This window comes from Typopeltis vanoorti, chromosome 5 (genome assembly GCF_054136105.1).
Source record: "Typopeltis vanoorti isolate ZY-2024b chromosome 5, IOZ_Tvanoo_1.0, whole genome shotgun sequence".
Lineage (NCBI taxonomy): Eukaryota > Metazoa > Arthropoda > Arachnida > Uropygi > Thelyphonidae > Typopeltis > Typopeltis vanoorti.
Genome location: NC_143553.1, coordinates 98,698,244 through 98,719,676, shown reverse-complemented (window position 1 = coordinate 98,719,676; position 21,433 = coordinate 98,698,244). Strand labels below are relative to the sequence as shown.

General features: G+C 33.6%; 1 protein-coding gene across 1 annotated transcript in view; it reads right to left on the bottom strand.

Moving 5' to 3' along the window:
- Positions 1-21,433, bottom strand: part of LOC150106683 (H(+)/Cl(-) exchange transporter 5-like) — an 89,034-nt gene that overhangs the window by 11,322 nt on the left and 56,279 nt on the right. The window contains exons 12-13 of the mRNA XM_090393453.1: positions 20,314-20,426; positions 3,909-4,122 (exon numbers count right to left, since the gene is read on the bottom strand). Coding sequence (XP_090249579.1) covers positions 3,909-4,122; positions 20,314-20,426 — 327 coding nt within the window. The remainder of the gene's footprint in view (positions 1-3,908; positions 4,123-20,313; positions 20,427-21,433) is intronic.

The following is a 21,433-nucleotide window of genomic DNA, read 5'->3' as shown; positions in this document are numbered from 1 at the left end:
TCGTGTTCATCATCATCATCATCATAGATATTATAGTTTGAATATTGTGCGAGTTCTACTCAAATGATTTGAGTTACAAGACTAAATATCCGAATTTTTTATTCTTTTCGGTGGGGGGGGGGGGTATTTACCCGCACTAAACATAGACTAACTCGAAAAAATTAACTAAAAAAAAAAAGCCAAGAAAAAGTTCCTCAAAGTAGGTAAATGAAATCGAACCTAAAGCCTTTCTTCTGCCTATCTAAATGTCATCGAATTTAATGTAGGGCGACTTTCTTGACGCAACTCCTTTGTAGAGTACAACTCTACGCCAGCATTATCACTATCTGCCATCATCTAAAAAAGCATCTATTTGAATAGAAGCTTTTTAGATGATGGCAAAATCCTATACAATGTTTCATGAATCTCAGAGAGGATCAAAGGCAATATATGTTATCGTTTCAACAATTATCCCAGTGTTTCTTTAGCTTTAATAACAGGCTTTACTGACAATAGTCACTGTTATATTCAAGCAACTGGTTTCAGTAATTGTTTGCTCGAACATCAACATTACGTTCATCACTAAGTACACAGCTAGGTTAGATGATTTCAAAGTATTTTGCTGCCTTTAATTTGGAGTGACTAATAAAAGGCAGTCAATAACTGACACATTCAAATAAGTTATTTCAGTAGATCAAAGAGCAATACCAGTTAAACTGGACTACTGCACAAGAGTGGTGCGAAGGCAGATATTTCCGATTATAGACCAGTATATAAATTTGCAGTTGCAAATATACTGGGTAGAATGGACATAAAGTATTGGAGAAATTTGTTAATACCAGAATATAGGATTATCTATGATGGTCATCATGAGTTTGTAAAGTGTACTTTAGCAGTCTACTTGCATTTTATGTAAAGAATCGAAAATGTGCTGGATAAGGAAGACTCTTATAGAGTGATATTTTTGGACACCATGAGACATTAGACAGATTACTCGCAGTTATTGTGCTAGTTGAGGAAGATGGGGATGGATAATATTTTAGTCAGATGGATAGACGATTGGATGACCGAATGATTCCAGCATGCTCTATGGGATAGTAACAACCCAGAAAGTGAAGGTAACCAGTGGTCTTTGAAAAGAGTTATGTTCTATTTTTTTTCTCTTCATATAGACTGAAAAGGGTTATTTAACTGTCTGTTTTGTGGCCGGGAAGAGTTGTAAGATTCTCATATCCAAAATCATCAAGAAGGTTTAAATAGATTGGCTTGGGCAAATGACTGGGGTTACCCTTTTAAAGTTAACAAATGTGACGTGTTATACTTTGGAGTGCGGATGCGGACACGTATTGGCGAAACTATGCTCCATACCAGGCGATGAAATGCTCCAGGAACGGAGGAGATTAGGAATCTAAGACCATTCGACAGAGGCAAGAAGTTCAAATAGCACATTGCAAGAAGTGAATGCATTGTGCATTGCTAGGAGGTAGATGTCCTAGTACCATTTTTCAAGGCTTTGATCAGATCATTTGTGATCTGATCAGATCAGATCAGATCAGATCACAGGTGAACTATCAATGACTCCAGTGATGAGTTCGCCTGACTCCAGTGATGAAGAAACTCGGGAGAAGATCTGAAATCGAATAGCTAAAATAATTTCAGTATTTTATTTTATTTTATGATTTATTCGTTTATTTTTAGTGGGGGACGAATTTCATCGCCTGGTATGAGACCACCACCCTGCTTATTGGAAGCTGAAGTGACTTTGGGGAAAAACGGTTCTATGTTTGATCGCTAGAGCAAGAATTAGAGATTATCAAACCCTTAGCCCATCCACTGTACTACGACTATTGTACTATCGGCTCGACCTCTAGTGGAATGGGGCTCAAAAAAAAAAAAAAAAAAAAAAAAATCTGGATAATAGGAATGTTTAAGTTGTGAGAATATTTTACACGATCAATACAGAAGGAATTATACTCAGAATGGAGGATGGGGGGAGCAAGAGCACAAGGCCATTCCAGGAAGTTGAGTCCTTCGTGAAGGAGTAATTTTTTTTTTTTAAATGAGGAACAGTAGTTGAGCGAAATGTGTTGTAAATATCAAAAGATTTGAACACGTTAAGGTTCATAGGATCGATTTGTCGCTAGTTGAGTGAAGACTCTCGCGTTGACTGTTATTATTACTGATCTACATCTGTAGGTCAGTAATAATAATAATAATAATAATAATAATAATAATAATATCTGCAATGTCTTCTTGGGGAAGTTCCTTGGTGATACACTACTGTTATGCTTGTTGATCCGTGCGCTCGCTCACTCACCCAAATACCCACAAACACAAAAAACGCAGCTAAAGTTGAGGAGATATCCTTGAATGCTATAGTAAAGTAAGATCAAATGATACGTTTAATAGAAAAGAAAAAAAAAAAAAGAACGTGCAACATATTCCACGACCCTCTGTTGTCCCTAAGTTGCATTAAATTGCCAGTTAACAATTACGGTGGCGATTCACTTGTTTGTACAGAGTCTGTGCTGAATATCATATATAATTCTTGCAGAATCAAAATAAAGAGGATTCCAATTTCGCAAATTATGTGCATATATACTTGTGATAGTTTTAAATACAGTATCTCGAAAACAGTAAAAGATAATACCGTACGGTAGTCAGATGATTATTTAGGTATTTTATATGAAAAAAAAAAAAACTTAAGTTCATTAACTTGTTCTGAGTTTATTCTCAAGCATCTTTGAAAAAAATGATTTGAAAAAAAAAAACAAAAACGAATTTTTCATTAGTTCTGCTGAATGCATGAAATGAGCTTCATTTAGCAAATTCTGAAGGGTGTATACAAATCGAGGTGCTCGAAATGCTTACCTAAACAAGCACGTGAAATCGGACATCGTTATGTAATTTATAAAAACCGGAGAAAACACGAAAAACCTCATAATCAGGCAAAGAATCCATCAAAAAAAAACAGCCCTTTCGTCGTATAATTCGGTAATATTATTATTATTGTTGTATGTCACCTCCAAGAAGTCCAAGGGCACGTCGCAAGAGGGCAGTCTACTCCATTATACACAACTCACCATCTTTCCTACTTAATATCCTCCTCTGTTTGCGTGGTTAGCCTAGTGGCTTTGCGCTTCGCAACCATATGCCTGAGGAAGGAGTGTCCTAGGTTCAATTCCCTTCGACGACGTGAGAGGCTTAAGGATTTTCCTCAGCCATAGCCAAGTTAGCTGGTCTTGGGCGTAAGGAGCAGGGTTTTTTCCGCTAGTTTATCTTAGGTTTTTCATCCCGCAAGCAGACAAACCGGCCCCGTGAACACACAGGGATTACAGTCAGGAATACTAACCCAGCAATAGACCTGATTCGTTAGCTATGCTGGTCCTGAGCCTAGATAAAATTTAGGGGATTGAGATGGTGCCGTACCTTCCCATAAAAAGGACGCAATGCCGTTATCATCATACGAAACTAACTAACTAATCCTTCTCCTACTACCAATTGTATTTTTTGCTTGTAAACTATGTGTGTGCCTGTACGCGGGATTAAAAACAGAGTTACCAGGAGGAGAAACCCTGCTACCTCCTTATGAGATGGGCTAACTCACCTTCAACTGAAAAAGTCCATAAAAAGATATGAGACCGCTGTCGGACCTCGCTTACTGGAGGTCCGAAGTAACTTGAAGAGTTTCATGTTAGAGCTAATAAATAAAACTTAGTGTACCCACGATATTAACGTACTGTAAGTTTATTTACAACCTTTCGTAGGCTGAAGTCACATAACATAAGCATACTCTACATATATGGATATGCACATCACATTTAATAATATACATGTAAATGTTTATTATATAACGATTTTTAAACACCATACTGCATTTGAAACTTTTAATTTAATAATGCTTAAAAACACTGCTCCTTATCACTTACCTAGGCTGCATAACGTCAGAAGCTACCTGAGTTACCGAATGCAATTCTTCTGTGTTATCCAAGTAAGGATAGTTTTTGTATGCAACAAGCGCATCATAGATGCTTTTAGTGTAGATTGCTTCGCCAACCACTTTGCTGGTGACAATGGCTACCATTAGAGGAACGATGTAGTCTACACTGCCCGTGAGTTCAAACATAATAACTATCAGAGACACTGAAGAAAACAATCTAATATTAATATACTTTCACATAACATATAATAACAATTTAATTAGTACTGCATTTTTTTTTAATATTTCACATTTAGGAAGTAAAAATAGGTAATTTACATTATGAACACTTTTTTCTAACCTTATCAGTTTAATAACAATATCATAAAATATATATCATCATACGAATTAATACTTTCTTGCTATAAATTCCAATATTATTATACTGGAGGAAGAAGTAGGAACCCGACTGGATTGTGACTGGTGTGTGAATGACTGGATTGTGTCACTTGATTTTATGAAGAGTAGAGGAATGTAAAATGATATTTTTCATATTGGGAGCGTCTGCGATGAGTCTTGTGATTCCAAGGTGGTCATGATAATACCGCACTTTCAGCATTATTACTTTAACTGGATTTAAGCTGCATAATGTTTCATAAGCATATCAGTTACTATCAGAAGTTGAAAAAAATTTAGTCGAGCTCCATCACAAATTGACTAAGTCTAAGCCCATTTAACTAAATATTAACGAATAGATCAAGTATCAAAAAAAATAAATAAATAAAATAAAATAAAAATAAATGAAAGAAAATTGACACACTCATGCAAAACTGTATTTTGAAAATGAGAGATTGCCTAAACTGTATTAAATATTCTACCTTGATAAATGATAATGCATACTCTCCTTGCTTTTACCCATCTCAATTAAATAGAAATCTGTCTTTTGCCTTTGTTTACACTTCTCTGCTGCCTATGACAGAATAAAAACAAAACAACCTCTGTTGATAAAAAAAAAAAAAAAAAAAAAAGCTTGCTTTAGTACATTGGTGCCCTAAAAACCTTAGGATGAACACTGTTTCTGAAGATTATAACTGCAAATTCAGACGAATCATCTTGTGGCAATTTGTATAAATGACGATTTCGAGTAGAAAGCAGGTATACATTCAAATTTTGGAATCACAAAGGGTGATCACGTCATAGCACTTAACAGGATAAAAAGACTGCGCTAAGAGACTTCTGTTTGAAGGAATAATGTTAGAAATTTGGAGGTCTAGTAATGTCTCAAGGACATCATGTAGAATTCATAGGTTCCCAAACTTTTTCGGGCCACTGCCCACTTTACAAGACATAAGTTTTGTAACGCCCCCCCCATTGATCGTGTAAGACAGACATAAGATGAATTAAAATGCAATATTTAAATTTTAAATGATTATCTAATTGCAAAATCACAAAAATAATTAATTTTTAAATATATATTATTAATTTCTTCTATAAAGAGCCACCGACCCCTAGACCGCCTGCATGCCCCCAAATGCTTCTGATCCCACAATATCCCCCTCTCCCCCCCAGAAGGCTTCAGCACCCACTTTGGGAACCTATGATGTAGATGATTTCACACTGGGAAGAATTATTGGAAAGCTCGAAGAAGACCACATAATTACTGATATTACCAAAGCGTTTTGAATCTCACATAGCATTGAGTCCATGCTCTGGGCAGCTTTTGAAATCAATGGAATGTGTTCCAGACGTTTGCTAAGAGTTTGCCGCCACTCTACCATGGAGCATGAAGACAGATTTTTGGTTATACCTCGACAAAGTGTGGCGAGACGCCTTCAAAAAGTGAGGCTATACGTCCAAAGGCCTGTAGTCTGCGTCCCTTTATCCACAGGTCATCGTAGACCATGTTTTCAGTGGAGTTATAATCAATAAAAAATAGACAATACACCAATGGGCTAATGTACTCTTTACAGATAAGAGTGGTTTTAGTCGTTCCGATTCTAGACGACATTTGATGTGGCGTAAAAATGTTACTGTTTACCATCGCGAGAATGTTCTTGAAAGGGATAGATACGGCGGTGTTGTGGTCATGGTGTGGGGAGGCATTATGCTTAATGGACTCACCAAGCTACAAGTGCTAGTGAACGATGTTGCAATGAAGTTCTTCAACGTCATGTTCGATTGTTCCATGGAGCTGCAGGCGAAGAATTAATTTTTATGTATGACAATGCCACACCACATCATACATAAGCAGTGGAGTTACTTCTGGAGACCAAGGATATTAATCGAATCGAGTGGCCAGCACAATTCCCAAATCTCAACGTCATAAAACAGGTTTTGGATGCAATAGGAGATGCATTGCTGTTCAAAAAATTCCCCTCCAGAAAACAAACAAAGCTTTATCCTTGCTCTGAAGGAGGAGTGGGCCAGTTTGCCTCAAGAACTCCTGAATCACGTGGTGCTAAGCATGGTATGACGTTGTGAGAACTGCAGTGCAGCTCGGGATAGACATACACCCTCTGTCCAAAAAGAAACCGAACTTTTCGAAAATAGAAGAACCTAGTGGCACACCCTATTGTATCTTTTTGTTGTCGAAAGCAGCGACCTTCATTAGTGTTGTGTCAACACTAATGAAGTTGTGTCAACTGTTTATGACACAATTTCTGACAAGATCAAGATAAGATAAGATAAGGAATCGTGATGTGATTGGTTGTTGAGATGATGACGTCATTGTGTGTGTGTGTGACGTCATGAGTTTGGAATGTTAGGAATTTTTCTGGAGACCATCTGTGTGTTTGTAACGTCACGTTGTTTAGAGATAAGGATTTGTGTCGTGATTGGTGGGGCACTTTGAACAAGATCAAGATCAAGATAAGGAATCGTGACGTGAATGTGTGTCATTATCAGATAAGTGATTTAATTTGTTAGTTGTAAATAAGTGATGTTATTGTTTTGAATGGAAAAGTAAGATATTATTAGTGGATAAGATTCGTGTTGTGATTGGTGGGATACTATGAAAAAAATAAGGGGTAGGGTGAATGGGGGAAGCGACGTCTGTGTCTTGGATGTGTATTGGTATGAGTTGTAGATAAGTAAATGGTTTGCATATGGCATTATGGGTGATGAATAGTAATAAGATAAATTTTGGAATGTTTGGAATTTCACTAGGGCTCCACTTCTGTCAGGGACATCATGTGGTGTGTTGGGTTCGTGTGCTGCATTGTGAGTGATATTTAGAGATAAGGAGTCACCACGTTATGTGTTTAAAATTTTCTGGGGAACATATGTCTCTCTGTGATATCACATGGTGTTTTGGTTTGCCTATGGAATTGTGGGCGATGTTTTTGAGATAAGATATCTTGGAATTTTCCCAAGGGTGACACACATCCATCATTGCAGTCAAGTTTTGTGTTTGCTTGTCTATAGTGGGTGTACTAATTTTCCAATACATTTTGGAGTATTTCTTTCCTGTTAAAGGGTGGGAATTCTTAGAGTAGAGTCGTTATGGAGGCAGGGTTTAGGCTTTTCTAAATAATTTACTTATATGCTGGTGAACCTCAAACACCCACACAAACACACACATTAGACATGAAAAGTTGCTAATGTATCCATGTTGATACTCTGATATGTACCCTATGATTATTCTTATGGAAAAAGACTATTCAGTATTAGAATTACGCTTACCAAAACATACGAGCAGTGATTATTGAAATTACAATTATCAATTGTTATGTTTAAGTAAAAAAAAAAAAAATTAACTTGCATTTCTTTCCAGAATGGGAACATCTTGGTACTGTCTAGGTTTTCTGAATATTCAAAATTGTTGATTTTTAACATATGTTCACAGCACAGAACACAAACACAAGTCTGAAAATGCAGTTGACTTTTTCATTATAGGTTACTGTGACTAACATATATTCACAGCACAAAAACACACAAAACATAGGAGTTGAAAGATATTTCTGTAAATAACCAGAAAATCTAGTTGACTAATTAATTTAGATTACTATCCAATTAATTCCCTCCCACAGTTGCTCATGCTATGTTTTCCCAAGCTTGGTGGGAAAGTCTATGCGCCATTTTGTTTAGGGTAAGTGTTATTTCCTGTTTTGAATTCCACGTACTATTAGAGTATGGAATTCTGACAAGTGAAATGATTTTTTTTTCAAATTGATTGGTTATTTTCTCTATTTTACTTTTAATATTCAGTTTAACTAGATATTCTAACAGAATAACTGAGCAAAATTAATAAATAAATAAAATGTATGTGAATTTATTTTCCAACACTACAGATTTCTCATTAAGTCTTATCTTAAAGATATCTCTCTTATCCGGTCGCCAAATTGTTGTACATAGAAAGAGTTTGCTGTAGTAAATTAATGCTTACATTTATTTTTTTAAACCAATATGACTATTAATTTTATCTTCGATTCCTTTTGCTCATAACCTATTTCTGTAACTGGAATTTATTTTTTTAGATATTTTTTCTTTAATATTAGTAATTTTAAGTAACGGATATGAGACAAACAAGGTTTTGAACTCTCTGCAGCGTTTTCGTTTAGAAACTTCTTTTGTCCGCACAACAAATAAATAGTTATTTCTTATTATTTCAAATGAATATTAGCTCTGTAATATATACAGGTAACCCTCATATAACATGGAACTTATACAATGCGGTTTCGATATAACACGGTCTACAAATTGCAGTAATCCTTGATCAACGCGGTACTTATACAACATGGTTTGGATAAAAACATGGTTTACAAATTGTAGTAACCTTTTATCTTTTCATGTATTTTTCACCCCGCAAATTAAAAATCAAATGCTATCTTCTTTAAATCTGCATCTGCCTGTATCACGCATCTAGTTATAAGTAGTGAATTTATATTAGGGGAAATACTCTATAGCATGCATGTACGTCAATTGTTTACTGTATAGAGCAGGTTTTCTCAAACTTTTTAAATTTTGTACCACACAAATAAGAATCAAAAAATATATGTACCACCATAAAAGCATTTCCCGATTAAAACCCAATTATTTTTAACGGAATATCACATAATTATCTTAATAATATACATTTTAATGTAAAATAATATATTACTCTTAATATATTATTTTAAGATTAAACTTGCAACAGAGAAAAGATTAAACTTGCAACAATCCATTGCTTTTGTTTTTCCTTATGTAATATGTACTTTGTTTATTATAAATTTTTTACATACGAAAATATGTTTCAAAATAAATATTAAATATGAAAACCCTTATGACATGATAATGAGACTTTGTATCCGAAAATTAAAATTCACATAAAACTGCAATAAAATTTCTTTGTTCATTTTATTCGATTCGCCAAGCTAAATTCTTGGAACAGTCAACTCGTTACAATATTAAAATACATTTTTCTGAACATTTATTTAAATATTTTGTGTAAAAATTGTACCACCAAAAATAACGTAATGTACTATTAGTGGTACATGTACCACAGTTTGAGAAACGATGGTATAGGGTGTTTAGGTTCATCGTTTTCTGTCAGGAAAGTGCTTAAAAATCATAAGTGTGTTAATCTAAGCTGAACGCTTTATTTTCTGGTGAGCTACATACAATATGTAATGCTTTTTATGTAAACATTTTATTTTTATAGTAATGGCCACTTAGAGGGATTTTGCGATATGGTTGAAAATGAAATTAGTGAATTAATTGAAGGGGAAATAGATTTAAATGAGGAGGAGGAACTGGTACAATTAATAGATAACTTTGAACCAAAAAGCAAGGAAAGTTCTGCTGAAGATTCTGATTGTGATGAAACCATTAAAGAATTCAGTTCAAAGAAATTAGCAGAAGGATTTGGCAAGAAAGTTAGGAAGTTATTTTAAGGATAATGATCCCTCAATGAAGTGCTCCGGAAAATTCATGAGACAATTGGATATTTCTTTATCTCCATGTTATGAACTTAATAAAAAAAATTGTAGCATAGTGGTAAGCAAGGTCTTATTACTGACTTCTTGATAACTAAACCAGCCGAAGAGAATGAGAATTATACAAATGATGTTCAAGAGAGTCCATGCAGTTAGCCTAGTGGCTGTATGCTTCTCAACCATATTCCTGGGGAAGTAGTGTCCTAGGTTCGATTCCCGTCGGTGACACGAGGAGCTGAAGGATCTTCCTCAGCCATAGCCAAGTTAGCCGGTCTTGGGTGTGGACAGTAGGGTTTTTCCCCAGTTTATCCTCGGGTTTTTCATCCTGCAAAGCAGGCAAACTGGCCTTGAGAACTCAACTACGGACGTGGGATACACCGGGGCATAGGGCTGACCACCTTATCCTGTGAACGGTTTGAGGTCCAATGATTATTAAACCCTCGACACCACAAGGGAAAAAAGGAAGATGAGATGTCCAAGAGATTTCAAGTGATGATGACGTCCTGCCATTCATAAATAAAGAGCATCTAAAAATGTTCGTTTTGAAGACAGTGATGACGATTAAAATATGCACTTTATTTTAAATGCCTAAAACATTTATTCATTATGTGCAATGAAGTTTACGTGCAATTTGTATAAGTTTATACTATGTATTTTGTTTCACAGTTTATGTTTTCTTCATTTATATGAAATACCTGAATTAAATATATTTTTTTATTCGATATATCATTGATGTTTATATAATTAGAAAAAAACGACTTCGGATCATAACCTTTCTTTTTCTGTGAACTGAGTCTCTCATAACGCAACATTTCTATGGAACCAAACAGCTGCTTTATACGAGGGTTACCTGTACTTTCTTAATTTCTATGTTATCATTTATTTGTAATATTATTAACAATTTTGTATTTACTGAATCTAATATACAGAAATTAAATAAAGTGAAAAAGACAGTATTTTTTTTCTTATTATTCTTCTGACTTAACATTTGCGCTGATGTTCATAGTGTATGATTTGCCACGTGCTTATGTGTAATTCATTGGATTTTTCTCCATGTGACATTTTAAAACAAGTTGAACTATGGTTTTTACATAGTTCAACTATGTAAAACCCATTTCCGTTAGTCCCAATTGACTGTTGTCCTCTCAGCCTGACATTTATTTCACAGTAGGGATATTTATATATACCTATATTAACACAATTATTATATTAGATATTCTTTCCAATACAAATAAATAATTATTTATTATTTCAAATGAAAATTAGCTCAGAAAGAAAGAAAGAAAGAAAAAAATTGTAAAGAAAAAAAAAGTTTACCCTCAAATAAATATTTATATCAGTTGGAGGTGACATCACTAAAATATCTGCTCAGCCTAGTGGAAATGAGCGAGTTCCTTATTTGAAGATATCTTTTAGTGATGTCACCTCCAACTGATACTGATAACTTTGGAGAAAAAAAACGTGTTTTTTTTCCTCCAAAGTTATCAGTATCAGTTGGAGGTGACATCACTAAAAGATATCTTCAAATGAGGAGCTCGCTCATCTCTACTAAGCTGAGCAGATATTTCCTGGAGAGAGGGATGATGGGTTAGCGTATGGGGGTGGGGGAACATTACAGGGAAGCGTTTCTTTCTTTATTTTCACTGTGCATTTATCAGTATCAGTTGGAGGTTTTTTTTCCCCCTCCAAGTTATCAGTATCAGTTCGAGGTGACATCACTAAAAGATATCCGCAAATGATGAGCTCACTCATCTCCACTAGCCTGAGCAGAGAGCTTCTGGAGGAGAGGGGGAGAATAGTGGGATGATGGGGTTAGGGGGTGGGGTGGGGGAGCATTGCAGGGAAGACCTCTATCACCCTCTTGACAACCTTTTCACTTCCACCACCTAATGCTATTTTTTTTCCAATCCAAACATTTTGGACATATGAGTGAGAGAACTAGTCACATGGTCTAACATCAAAAACACTTTTTGAGGATAAAATACTTAACATAATAAGGATAGATAATATAGAATACCCATTCAGCCACAGAGATAAGATTTTCCCTATGATGTCTCAAAGCAAGATAATCTCACTTCAACATCATATCCAACAGCATGTAGAAACATGTCCATGAATCATCTGCATGAAAGTTTCATTTTGGAAGGAACAGTCAGGGTTAAGGGTCAGGTAAACAGTACTATAAGGAAAAACAAATGACTCAAGTGTCTTTGCAGTTATGGCAAATTCGTTCAGGCAGTGCAGCTATCATATTGTGCTGTGCTGTTTTGTGTCCAGTAAAGTAAAGTAAAATAATAGATGAGCCACAAAAGTCATTGAAATTTTCTTTCTTCAGGAAAATAGTATGAGACAAAACTCTTCACATAGCTCTAAAAGGATGGAAACCAGTTATTATTTTAGAAGACATGTACATTGTGATGTATTTATCCAGGACCCTTTGGGAAAAGTTATGCAGGAAGTGGTCTGATATCCTCGGCTACTTGCAAAGAAGAGTTGACTTCGAAATGGACCTCGGTGAGTGTTATATTCTGAAATGCCAAGATGGGGAACTAATACTCGATGATACAGGAGCTGATGGAAGTAAAGTTTTCTCTATTAGTTGTGAAGAAGCTGAGAGATTTTCACCAAAAATGTACGACATTGATAATCATTTACTATTTTTGTAAACTGAATTACCAGCTATTCGTATCATGGGGAAAATTATCACTAATCATTTAAATTATCAATGGTAAAATTAGACTTTCAAGATTTTATCCAATTTGATAAAGATTCTTTATTTTGGGACATTTACGAACATTTTACGGAAACTGTTTGTGTATATTTGTTGACAAAAGAATATACAGAATGTTTAGGCAGGCATGGTGTCATTTCCATACTTTGAAATTTCCATATTTGATACACAATATCAAATGTATGGAAGTGTGGTTACCATGGTATCTAATTTAAAAACTCTTTTGCATCACCAGCTATTTTGATGTAATGTAACCAAGAAACAGTGAGTAACGAAAATTTTCTTTATTGAACTCTTTGGAAAATGTTAAGAGTGTAAACTAAATATTATAAAATATTTTTTGGTAATTACATGTTTCAATTTTTTTCTCAGTAAATATACTTGTAAATAGTATTTCAGCAAAATAAAATATGCAATTGTAAACTGAAATGAACAAAGATGTGTGTTTTTTGTTGTTGTGTTTTTCCACAGTGAATTTTTTACTGTTATTCTGATTAGAATTTGATATTTAAATCCATAACTTTATACCTTAATGCATTCTGTTTAATTATTTAAAAAAAAATCACTACTGTGAAATTAATGCCAGGAACGAAAAAAAAAATGTTGAAAACAGATATCCATGTAATTGATTATTTTAGAAATTGTCTAATGCTACCTATTGACATTGTATGAGTTATCTGAAAACAATTCGTTCACATAATCGAAAATCTGAACTGTTAGAATTTGGTTATTTTACAGAGAGACAGCAGATAATTAACCCAAAAACGTGACTTAAACTCTTAAAGTTTGGTATAGAAATATTTTTACTCTCCAGATAACACAAATACGAATTTTACCTTTCCCCATACAAAGTAAGATAAAAACACACCAACAGTATATCCAACGGCATGCGAAAACATGTCGTTGAGTCGTATGCGCAAAAGGTTCATTTTTAAAGGAACAGTCAGGGTAGGGCATAGTAAGGGTAAACAGTACTATAAGAAAAAACCATAGAGTTGAGTGACTTTGGACTTAAGGTAATCATTCATTCACTGCAGTTACTGAATTGTGTTGTGATGTTTTGTGTTCGCTAATGTAAAAATAATGCTTGAGCCACAAAATTCTTTGAAAGTTTCTTTGTGAAAAGTTCTAATTGTTCAGAATTTTGTAACAGAAAGTTAACATAAAATATAAGATCAGAGCTAATAATCAGTGAAATAATAATAATAATTATAATAAATAACTATTTATTTGTGGTGCCAAATGAAGTAATGTAAGAAGAAGAATGAAGGAAAAAGAACATGCAAAATCTATAGTAGGTGTAAAATACAAATTTCCGGTTATCCTTGATATAATTGATATACAATTTCTTTTGAATAGGACTTCAAATTTATTTCCTAAAGAAATCTGTATTTCTGATGGAATTGTTGTAAGATATGCATTGACAAAATCACCTTGTAGTTGGAAAGAATTATCCGAAAGAGTTAAAAAACAGAATTCTTGGTTAATAAAATATAACCATCAGCTGAAGTGGGAAATTGGTTCACTATCTCTGGACAAATTAAGAAATTAGATGATAGAATCAACATGCAAATATCAGATATTACTGGCCAAAGGAAGAGAAAAATCAAAAACATTAACGAGGTTAATAGGGAGGCCTGTTCTTAATTTAAATGAAATTGGATGCCCAAAATGTGAAAACATAATGTGCACTTTTATATGCTTTTGGAAACATAACGAAAGATTCTGTGCTTTTAATAATGCTCAGAAATATATGTATTGGTTTCAAAAAAAGAAATATGCAACCCTTAATTTTACTACAGTAATAAATTCCTAACGGTCACCAAATGAAAATTAACTTTTAGATGAGAGTCACAATGTCAAAAACCACATGATGACAATTCCACAAGCATGGGAAGAACCTTTGAACAACAGTGCAAATTTAACAATAAGAAGATTAAGGAACAAAAAAATAGATTGTATTTTTCACTTTATGTATTTTCTGTATGTTAGATTCAGTAAATACAATTTGTAAATAATATTTCATTCAAATAAAATGTGTAAATATAAATGAACAAATTGGGTGTCATTGATGTGTTATACAAATTTAAGTAAGACCATAACATTTCTTTTTTCTTGTGAAATTTCATGCCAAAAACTAACCAGAGACGTTTTTTTTTTTTTGAAAATCCACTCAGTGAAACTGTTTCAACTCTTGGAAGCAAAAGGAAATGGGTATAAAATTATTATGCAGAATTTTAGTGGAGAATATTTCACCTGAAAAGTGACAACAAATAAAAAGGTATCGTAGCATGTAGATAACAACTGAATCAAAATGCATATATCAAAAAATACTTGCCATTGGAAGAGAAAAATCAAACAACATTAACGAACTTAATAACTAGACCCGTTCTTCATTTAAATAATACCAAATGATGAAAACAATATATACATGAATTTCAAATATTTGAAAAAGCTGATGAATTTCTTGTTTGCTGTGAATATCTAATATAATAATTGTGTTAAAATATATATAGAAATATCCCTACTGTGAAATAAATGTCTGGCTGAGAGGACAACAGTCAACTGGGACTAACGGAAATGAGTTTTACATAGTTGAACTATGTAAAAATCATAGTTCAACTTGTTTTGAAATATCACATGGAGAAAAATTACATGAATTACATGTAAGCACCAGTGGCAAATCATACGCTATGAACATCAGCGCAAATGTTAAATCAGAAGAATAATAAGAAAAAAATACTGTCTTTTTCACTTTATTTAATTTCTGTATGTTAGATTCAGAAAATACAATTTGTTAATAATATTACATTCAAATAAAAGGTAACATAGAAATTAAGAAAGTATATATTACAGAGCTAATATTCATTTGAAATAATAAGAAATAACTATTTATTTGTTGTGCTGGCAAAAGAAGTTTCTAAACGAAAATGCTGCAGAGAGTTCAAAACCTTGTTTGTCTCATATCCGTTACTTAAAATTACTAATGTTAAAGAAAAAATAAATAAATAAAATAAATTCCAGTTACAGAAATAGGTTATGAGCACAAGGAATCGAAGATAAAATTAATAGTCATATTGGTTTTAAAAAAATAAATATAAGCATTAATTTACTACAGCAATAATTTCCCAAAGGAACCAAGAGTTCCAACCTAAACACACGATTTCTCACCTATGTACAACAATTTGGCAACTGGATAAGAAAGATATCTTTAAGATAAGACTTAATGAGAAATCTACAGTGTTAGAAAATAAATTCACATGCATTTTATTTATTTATTAATTTTGCTCAGTTATTCTGTTAGAATATCTAGTTAAACTGAATATTAAAAGTAAAATAGAGAAAATAACCAATCAATTTGAAAAAAAAAAAATCATTTCACTTGTCAGAATTCCATACTCTATCAGCATTCGAGATTTGAAACACGAAATAACACTTACCCTAAACAAAACGGCGTATAGACTTTCCCACCAAGCTTGGGAAAACATAGCATGAGCAACTGTGGGGAAGGAATTAATACAGAGAACCAATTGGATAGTAATCTAAATTAAGTAGTCAACTAGCTTTTCTGGTTATTTACAGAAATATCTTTCAACTCCTGTTTTGTGTGTTTTTGTGCTGTGAATATATGTTAGCCCCAGTAATCTATAATGAAAAAGTCAACTGTATTTTCAGACTCGTGTTTGTGTTCTGTGCTGTGAATATATGTTTGGAATATTCTGAAAACCTAGATAGTACCAAGATGTTCCCATTCTGGAAAGAAATGTAAGTTTTTTATTTTTTAACTTAAAACATAACAATTGATAGTTGTAATTTCAATTATCACTGCTCGCATGTTTTGGCAAGCCTAATTCTAACACTGAATAGTTTTTTTTTTCATAAGAATAGTCATAGGGTACATATCAGAGTATCAACATGGATACATATCAGAGTATCAACATGGATACATTAGCGACTTTCCATGTCTAATGTGTCTGCATGTGTTTGAGGGACACCAGCATATAATTAAATTATTCAGAAAAGCCTAAACACTGCCACCATCACGACTCTACTCTAAGAATTCTCACCTTTTAACAGGAAAGAAATACCCCAAAATGTATTGGAAAATTAGTACACCCATCTATAGACAACCAAACACAAAACTTGACGACAATGACGGATGTGTGTCACCCTGGGAAAATTCCAAGATATCTTATCTCAAAAATATCGCCCACAATTCCACTACTAAGGTTGGAAAATGAGTTTCAAATAGAGAGCTGTGATTGACTTTTGTGTTAAACATGGTGTACGTTTTACCAAAACGCATCAAATGCTTCAAAAAGCATATGGTGATGAATGCTTATCCCATACTCAAGTTTACGAGTGGTTTAATAGATTTCAAAGAGGTCGTGAAATGCTTGAGGACGAAGAAAAGTTGGCCGTTCTCATATCTCTAAGTTTTGAAGCGACTGATAGCGAGAATTTGTCGCATACGGCATGAATATCATGATGGCCGACCGTTCGTCAAAACACACTGCCACTCTTGGCACTATAACTCAGCTTCTAATGAAACAAATGTCATAAAGAGTTGATACAACACTAATGAAGTTTGCCACTTTCGACAAAAAAAAGATACAACAGGTTTCACCTCTAGTTTCTTCTATTTTCGAAAAGTTCGTTTCTTTTTGGACAGAGGGTGTTCCATACTGAAATGTCTCATTGCATAGTTTTATGTAAGCACTCTACATTAGTTAATTTCTTAACAATGTCCTTAGGAAATTTGTAGCTTTTGTAAAAAGGTATTCAAATTAATTTGTACGAAATTTATAACACATTTTTCGTGTAATATAATTTATTAGTATGCTGGTAATAAATTTATCTCCACATTTGGCTGTAGTCATGAAACTGTTTTCATATGCAGGTAAAAATGTGGTTTACTAGACTCAATGACACCTTCGTTTGTATATTAGGTTGTAACCCACCATCATGTGAAAGCATGCTTCAAAATATTTAAAATAATACACATCCTTAACAAAACAAATTCACTACTAAATCTGACATAAGCGGATTTTATATTATTTTTCCCATTAACTAAACTAAATTTAGAGAAAAATAATTAATGCGATTTAGAAATGATATCTCAGTAAAAAAATAAAAATAAATAAAATATAAAATAAAAAATAAAACAAATTAAAGAATTAATTTTAATGACTTCAATTGGATGACGAGCGGATAATGAACACATATCTCTATGAAGGTGCTGAAAATTTTGAACTTTCATTGTGTGGGAATTCAATAAATAATAATATTAAAGGTCGAAATTGCAGTAGGTAGATTGTAATTGGGTTTAATATGTTTGCTGCAGACTAACTGTCATCTTATTATTAAAGGGGAGTGTAGAACTGTGTCGAGATGGAAAAAAAAAAAAACGTTGGGAAATCAGTTGTCCCAGTTCTAAGCCTGTGACACTCCTCCTTTCACATATTAGTCCTAGCAGCCCATTACGGTTCGTATTAGGCATGGCCTATTACGATTTGAAACCGCGACCGCTTCGAGGATAATGTGGTTAGCCCTATGCCTCCTGGTGTGTCTTATGTCTGTAGATGCGTGTGTTCACGGTTTGCCTGTTCTGGAGGATGAAAAAAAATCTCCTATCTTCGTATGAGACCAGAGGTAGGGGATTTTTTCTCCAAAAATCTGTAAAATGTCCTTTCTTTAACATATTGAACGAAAACTATTATATATAATTTCCTGATATAGAACCTTTAAGAAAAACAATGATCAAGGTGTACCATAAAGTGTAGATCAGGGGCGAATTCTCCATGCTTGCTGCACAAGCTCATTAATTGAGAAAGAAGTAATATTTATTTGTTAATAAATGCATGCATTTGTAAGCATTCCATTTAGATTTTAGCTTAAGCTTGCGTGGCAATAATTGAGCTTTGCGTTGTGTATTGAAGGCCGATGCTTGCTCGTCTAGTCAAAAGCTACCTTGGCTTGCTCGGTTGTAGGAGCTTCCAGGTCCTCGCTGCAGCACTGTGATTTCATGTGCATGCATAGCTATTTCCGCTCCCTTCATGTCGTCTTAAATACAAGGCCATACGCAGTCAAAGTAGCTCTAGCCAGTGAGCTTCAGCCAGCCTTTACAAGTGCGCGTGTTGCTTGGGAAAATTATGACGATGTTATTGACCAGTTCATAAAGAAGAACCGTAGGGGTAGAATTTGTATTCAAGTAGCTAAATTAAAAAAGATAGAATATCATTTGTAAAATAAATGTTGTATTTGTATGATTAAATGTACATAAATTTCTAAATATATAGTTTTAAATGGTCAGTAATTCATTATTCCGCTAATCAGACTTCATTTACACCTCTCACTCCCTGAATGACAACAAGAGCAAGCGTGAATTTCAAGACCAGCATTCGCCCCTGGTGTAGACATTTCGCATTTTGTGGCTGCATGGACTGACTTTGATAATTCATGTGTAGATATATTTATATGTTGTTAATTTATTGGAGAACAACAGTAGTACAATTTCATAATGAAATAAAACGAAATTGCAGAATATGGAAAGTTATAATATTTCATTCCAGGAACTTTCCTAAATTTAAGCATGCAGTGTAATTTCTATATAATTTGGTAGAAGTTCACTATTCTCAGCGTTTTAAAAGAAAAAGAAAAGAAAAAAAAAGGGGGAATAATAATTTTCTGGTCCTTAACGCAGAGTTTAACAAATAAAGTATTAAATTTCTTTTTATATAACGTATGTTACTGTATCTTGATATATTACAATACTTATAATGTATCATAAATTCATATATAACGGCTTTAAATTTATATAGAAAATAATAATGTGTTTGAGAATAAGGGTAAAATTGTATGTGTAAGTTTATTTTGGATAAACAAAGCTACTTATACCAGGGCGGTCTGCTCATACATTTGTATGAGGAAACATTTATTTATTCTGAAAATGAAAAAATTTAAGTTCATAAATGTAGAAGATTGGGAGAAATAAATTTTAGTGTCAAAGAAAGATAGAAATCTAGGGAGGGCGCTCGATCAGAAATTTTACCTCTCTTATTCTTTTATCTATGTAAATCTTCTGCCTTTTGAAATAACCAACTCTTTCCTTCCGCAAATGAAACATCGGGATTCACATTCCTTCTAGAAAAGCGAGAAATCTTTCAGAGCTAACCCAAGTGAAGGATGAATTAGGTGATTGCATGATGTGACAGCACGGTTTTAAAGTTTTCCTCCCATCATAAAAAGAGACAAACCAATTAGAGAATATTTGCAGTTGATCGACATTAACATACCCTAGCTCTTGTCATACTGTGATGTTAAAAATAAACAACAACCAAAAAAAAAAAAAAACTCCTGCAAAATTCTCGGTAATAAACGAAACTCTCAACTTCAGAATGCTAAATCTCCACTGAAAAAAACAACACCACCATCAACAACAAAAAAAAAAACTAGTATTATTCCTTAGTTTTGTTTCTTACATTTAAAGGTACTGTGTCTATACACCGTTCTGGCATAAACAGTTTTGCTTATTCAACATTTTAAACAAACGAATTTTTAAAATATTAAAGAAAATGTCATCGACTGAAAGAATTCTGCAATATATACATCGAGAGAAGATCGTGATTTTTTTTGAGAAGATATATAATCTCACTTCAGTATGATGCACAGAAATTTTCTTTCCAGTTATAATGAAGTTTAATTATACTGTAGTTGTATAGTATTCTCCAATTAATCGTCATAAATATTATAGCAGAAATGAATTTACTTACCACTCATTCTAGTTACTCCACCAAGACATGCTGCAGCACCGACTAACGTATATAAGTCCAAAGAGAGGCAGCTATCTTCTGATCCACAGAAATACTGGAACAACCAGGTGTCTCTATATAGTTGCAGAAATGGGCCCGTTGGTTAGTTATCTGGGTAAAAAGACGCGAAATCCAACAGGAAACCAGATATATTCTACTTTCATATAAACTGGCTATATTATCTACACAATTTAAAACCGCATTAATTTTACAAAAAGCGATCAAAAATCTCTGGGAAAGAATTTTTTTTGCAGGGAAACTACTAATAGCATATCGAAATAGCTATCATATAAAATATTTGGTAATATTCTGCCTAAATAACAGGGAGAAAAAAAAAAAAATGGAAGTTTGACTCGTTTGTGAGCAATCCAATATTAAAGTGAAAGTATTTTTTCTTCTTCTTCCGCATCGCTAAAATGAATGTGTTGAAGCCACAAAGTATGTGCACACAATCCTTCCCCCTTTTTTTATATAAATCCTAACTGCAAAAGGTTGTAAAATACCTTGCATTTATTACATTGGGCTATCGTTAAATTAGATAATTTGAGAATTCCAATCTAAAGACCATATTGTATTTATATGCCACTTCAGGAAAATACTGTTGATTGGAGAAAGGAGACGTTATCCACTCAGCACCTACACAATTGCGTTTGCAACTCTACTGCAAACTTGGTAAGTTAGTGATAAAAATGAATGAAAAATTACAAACGGAGAATTAATGTTTTAGTCGATCAAAGGCAACTGGGTGGTATTCAGGTCAAATGGATAAAAGTAGAGTGCATCAAAACTCCAGGACTAGCTCATGAATGAGTTTATAAAAGTATTCTGCAGAGTGTTTGAGGTTCAATTCGATGAAAAGAGTTCACAAATGATATTCTGAGTGTGGTTTCTCCATAGCAGCAATTCGCAATGCCACATGGCAAAGCATAAAATTCCTGTGGTTCTCCATCGCTTTATTCACCAGACTGGACTCCTGCAACTACCTCTTCTGCACCCTAAAAAGCACTAAATTTTGGAAGAAACGATTTCAAGAAACGGATGCACAATAAATATCACACGACAAGCCACAGGTCAATTTCAA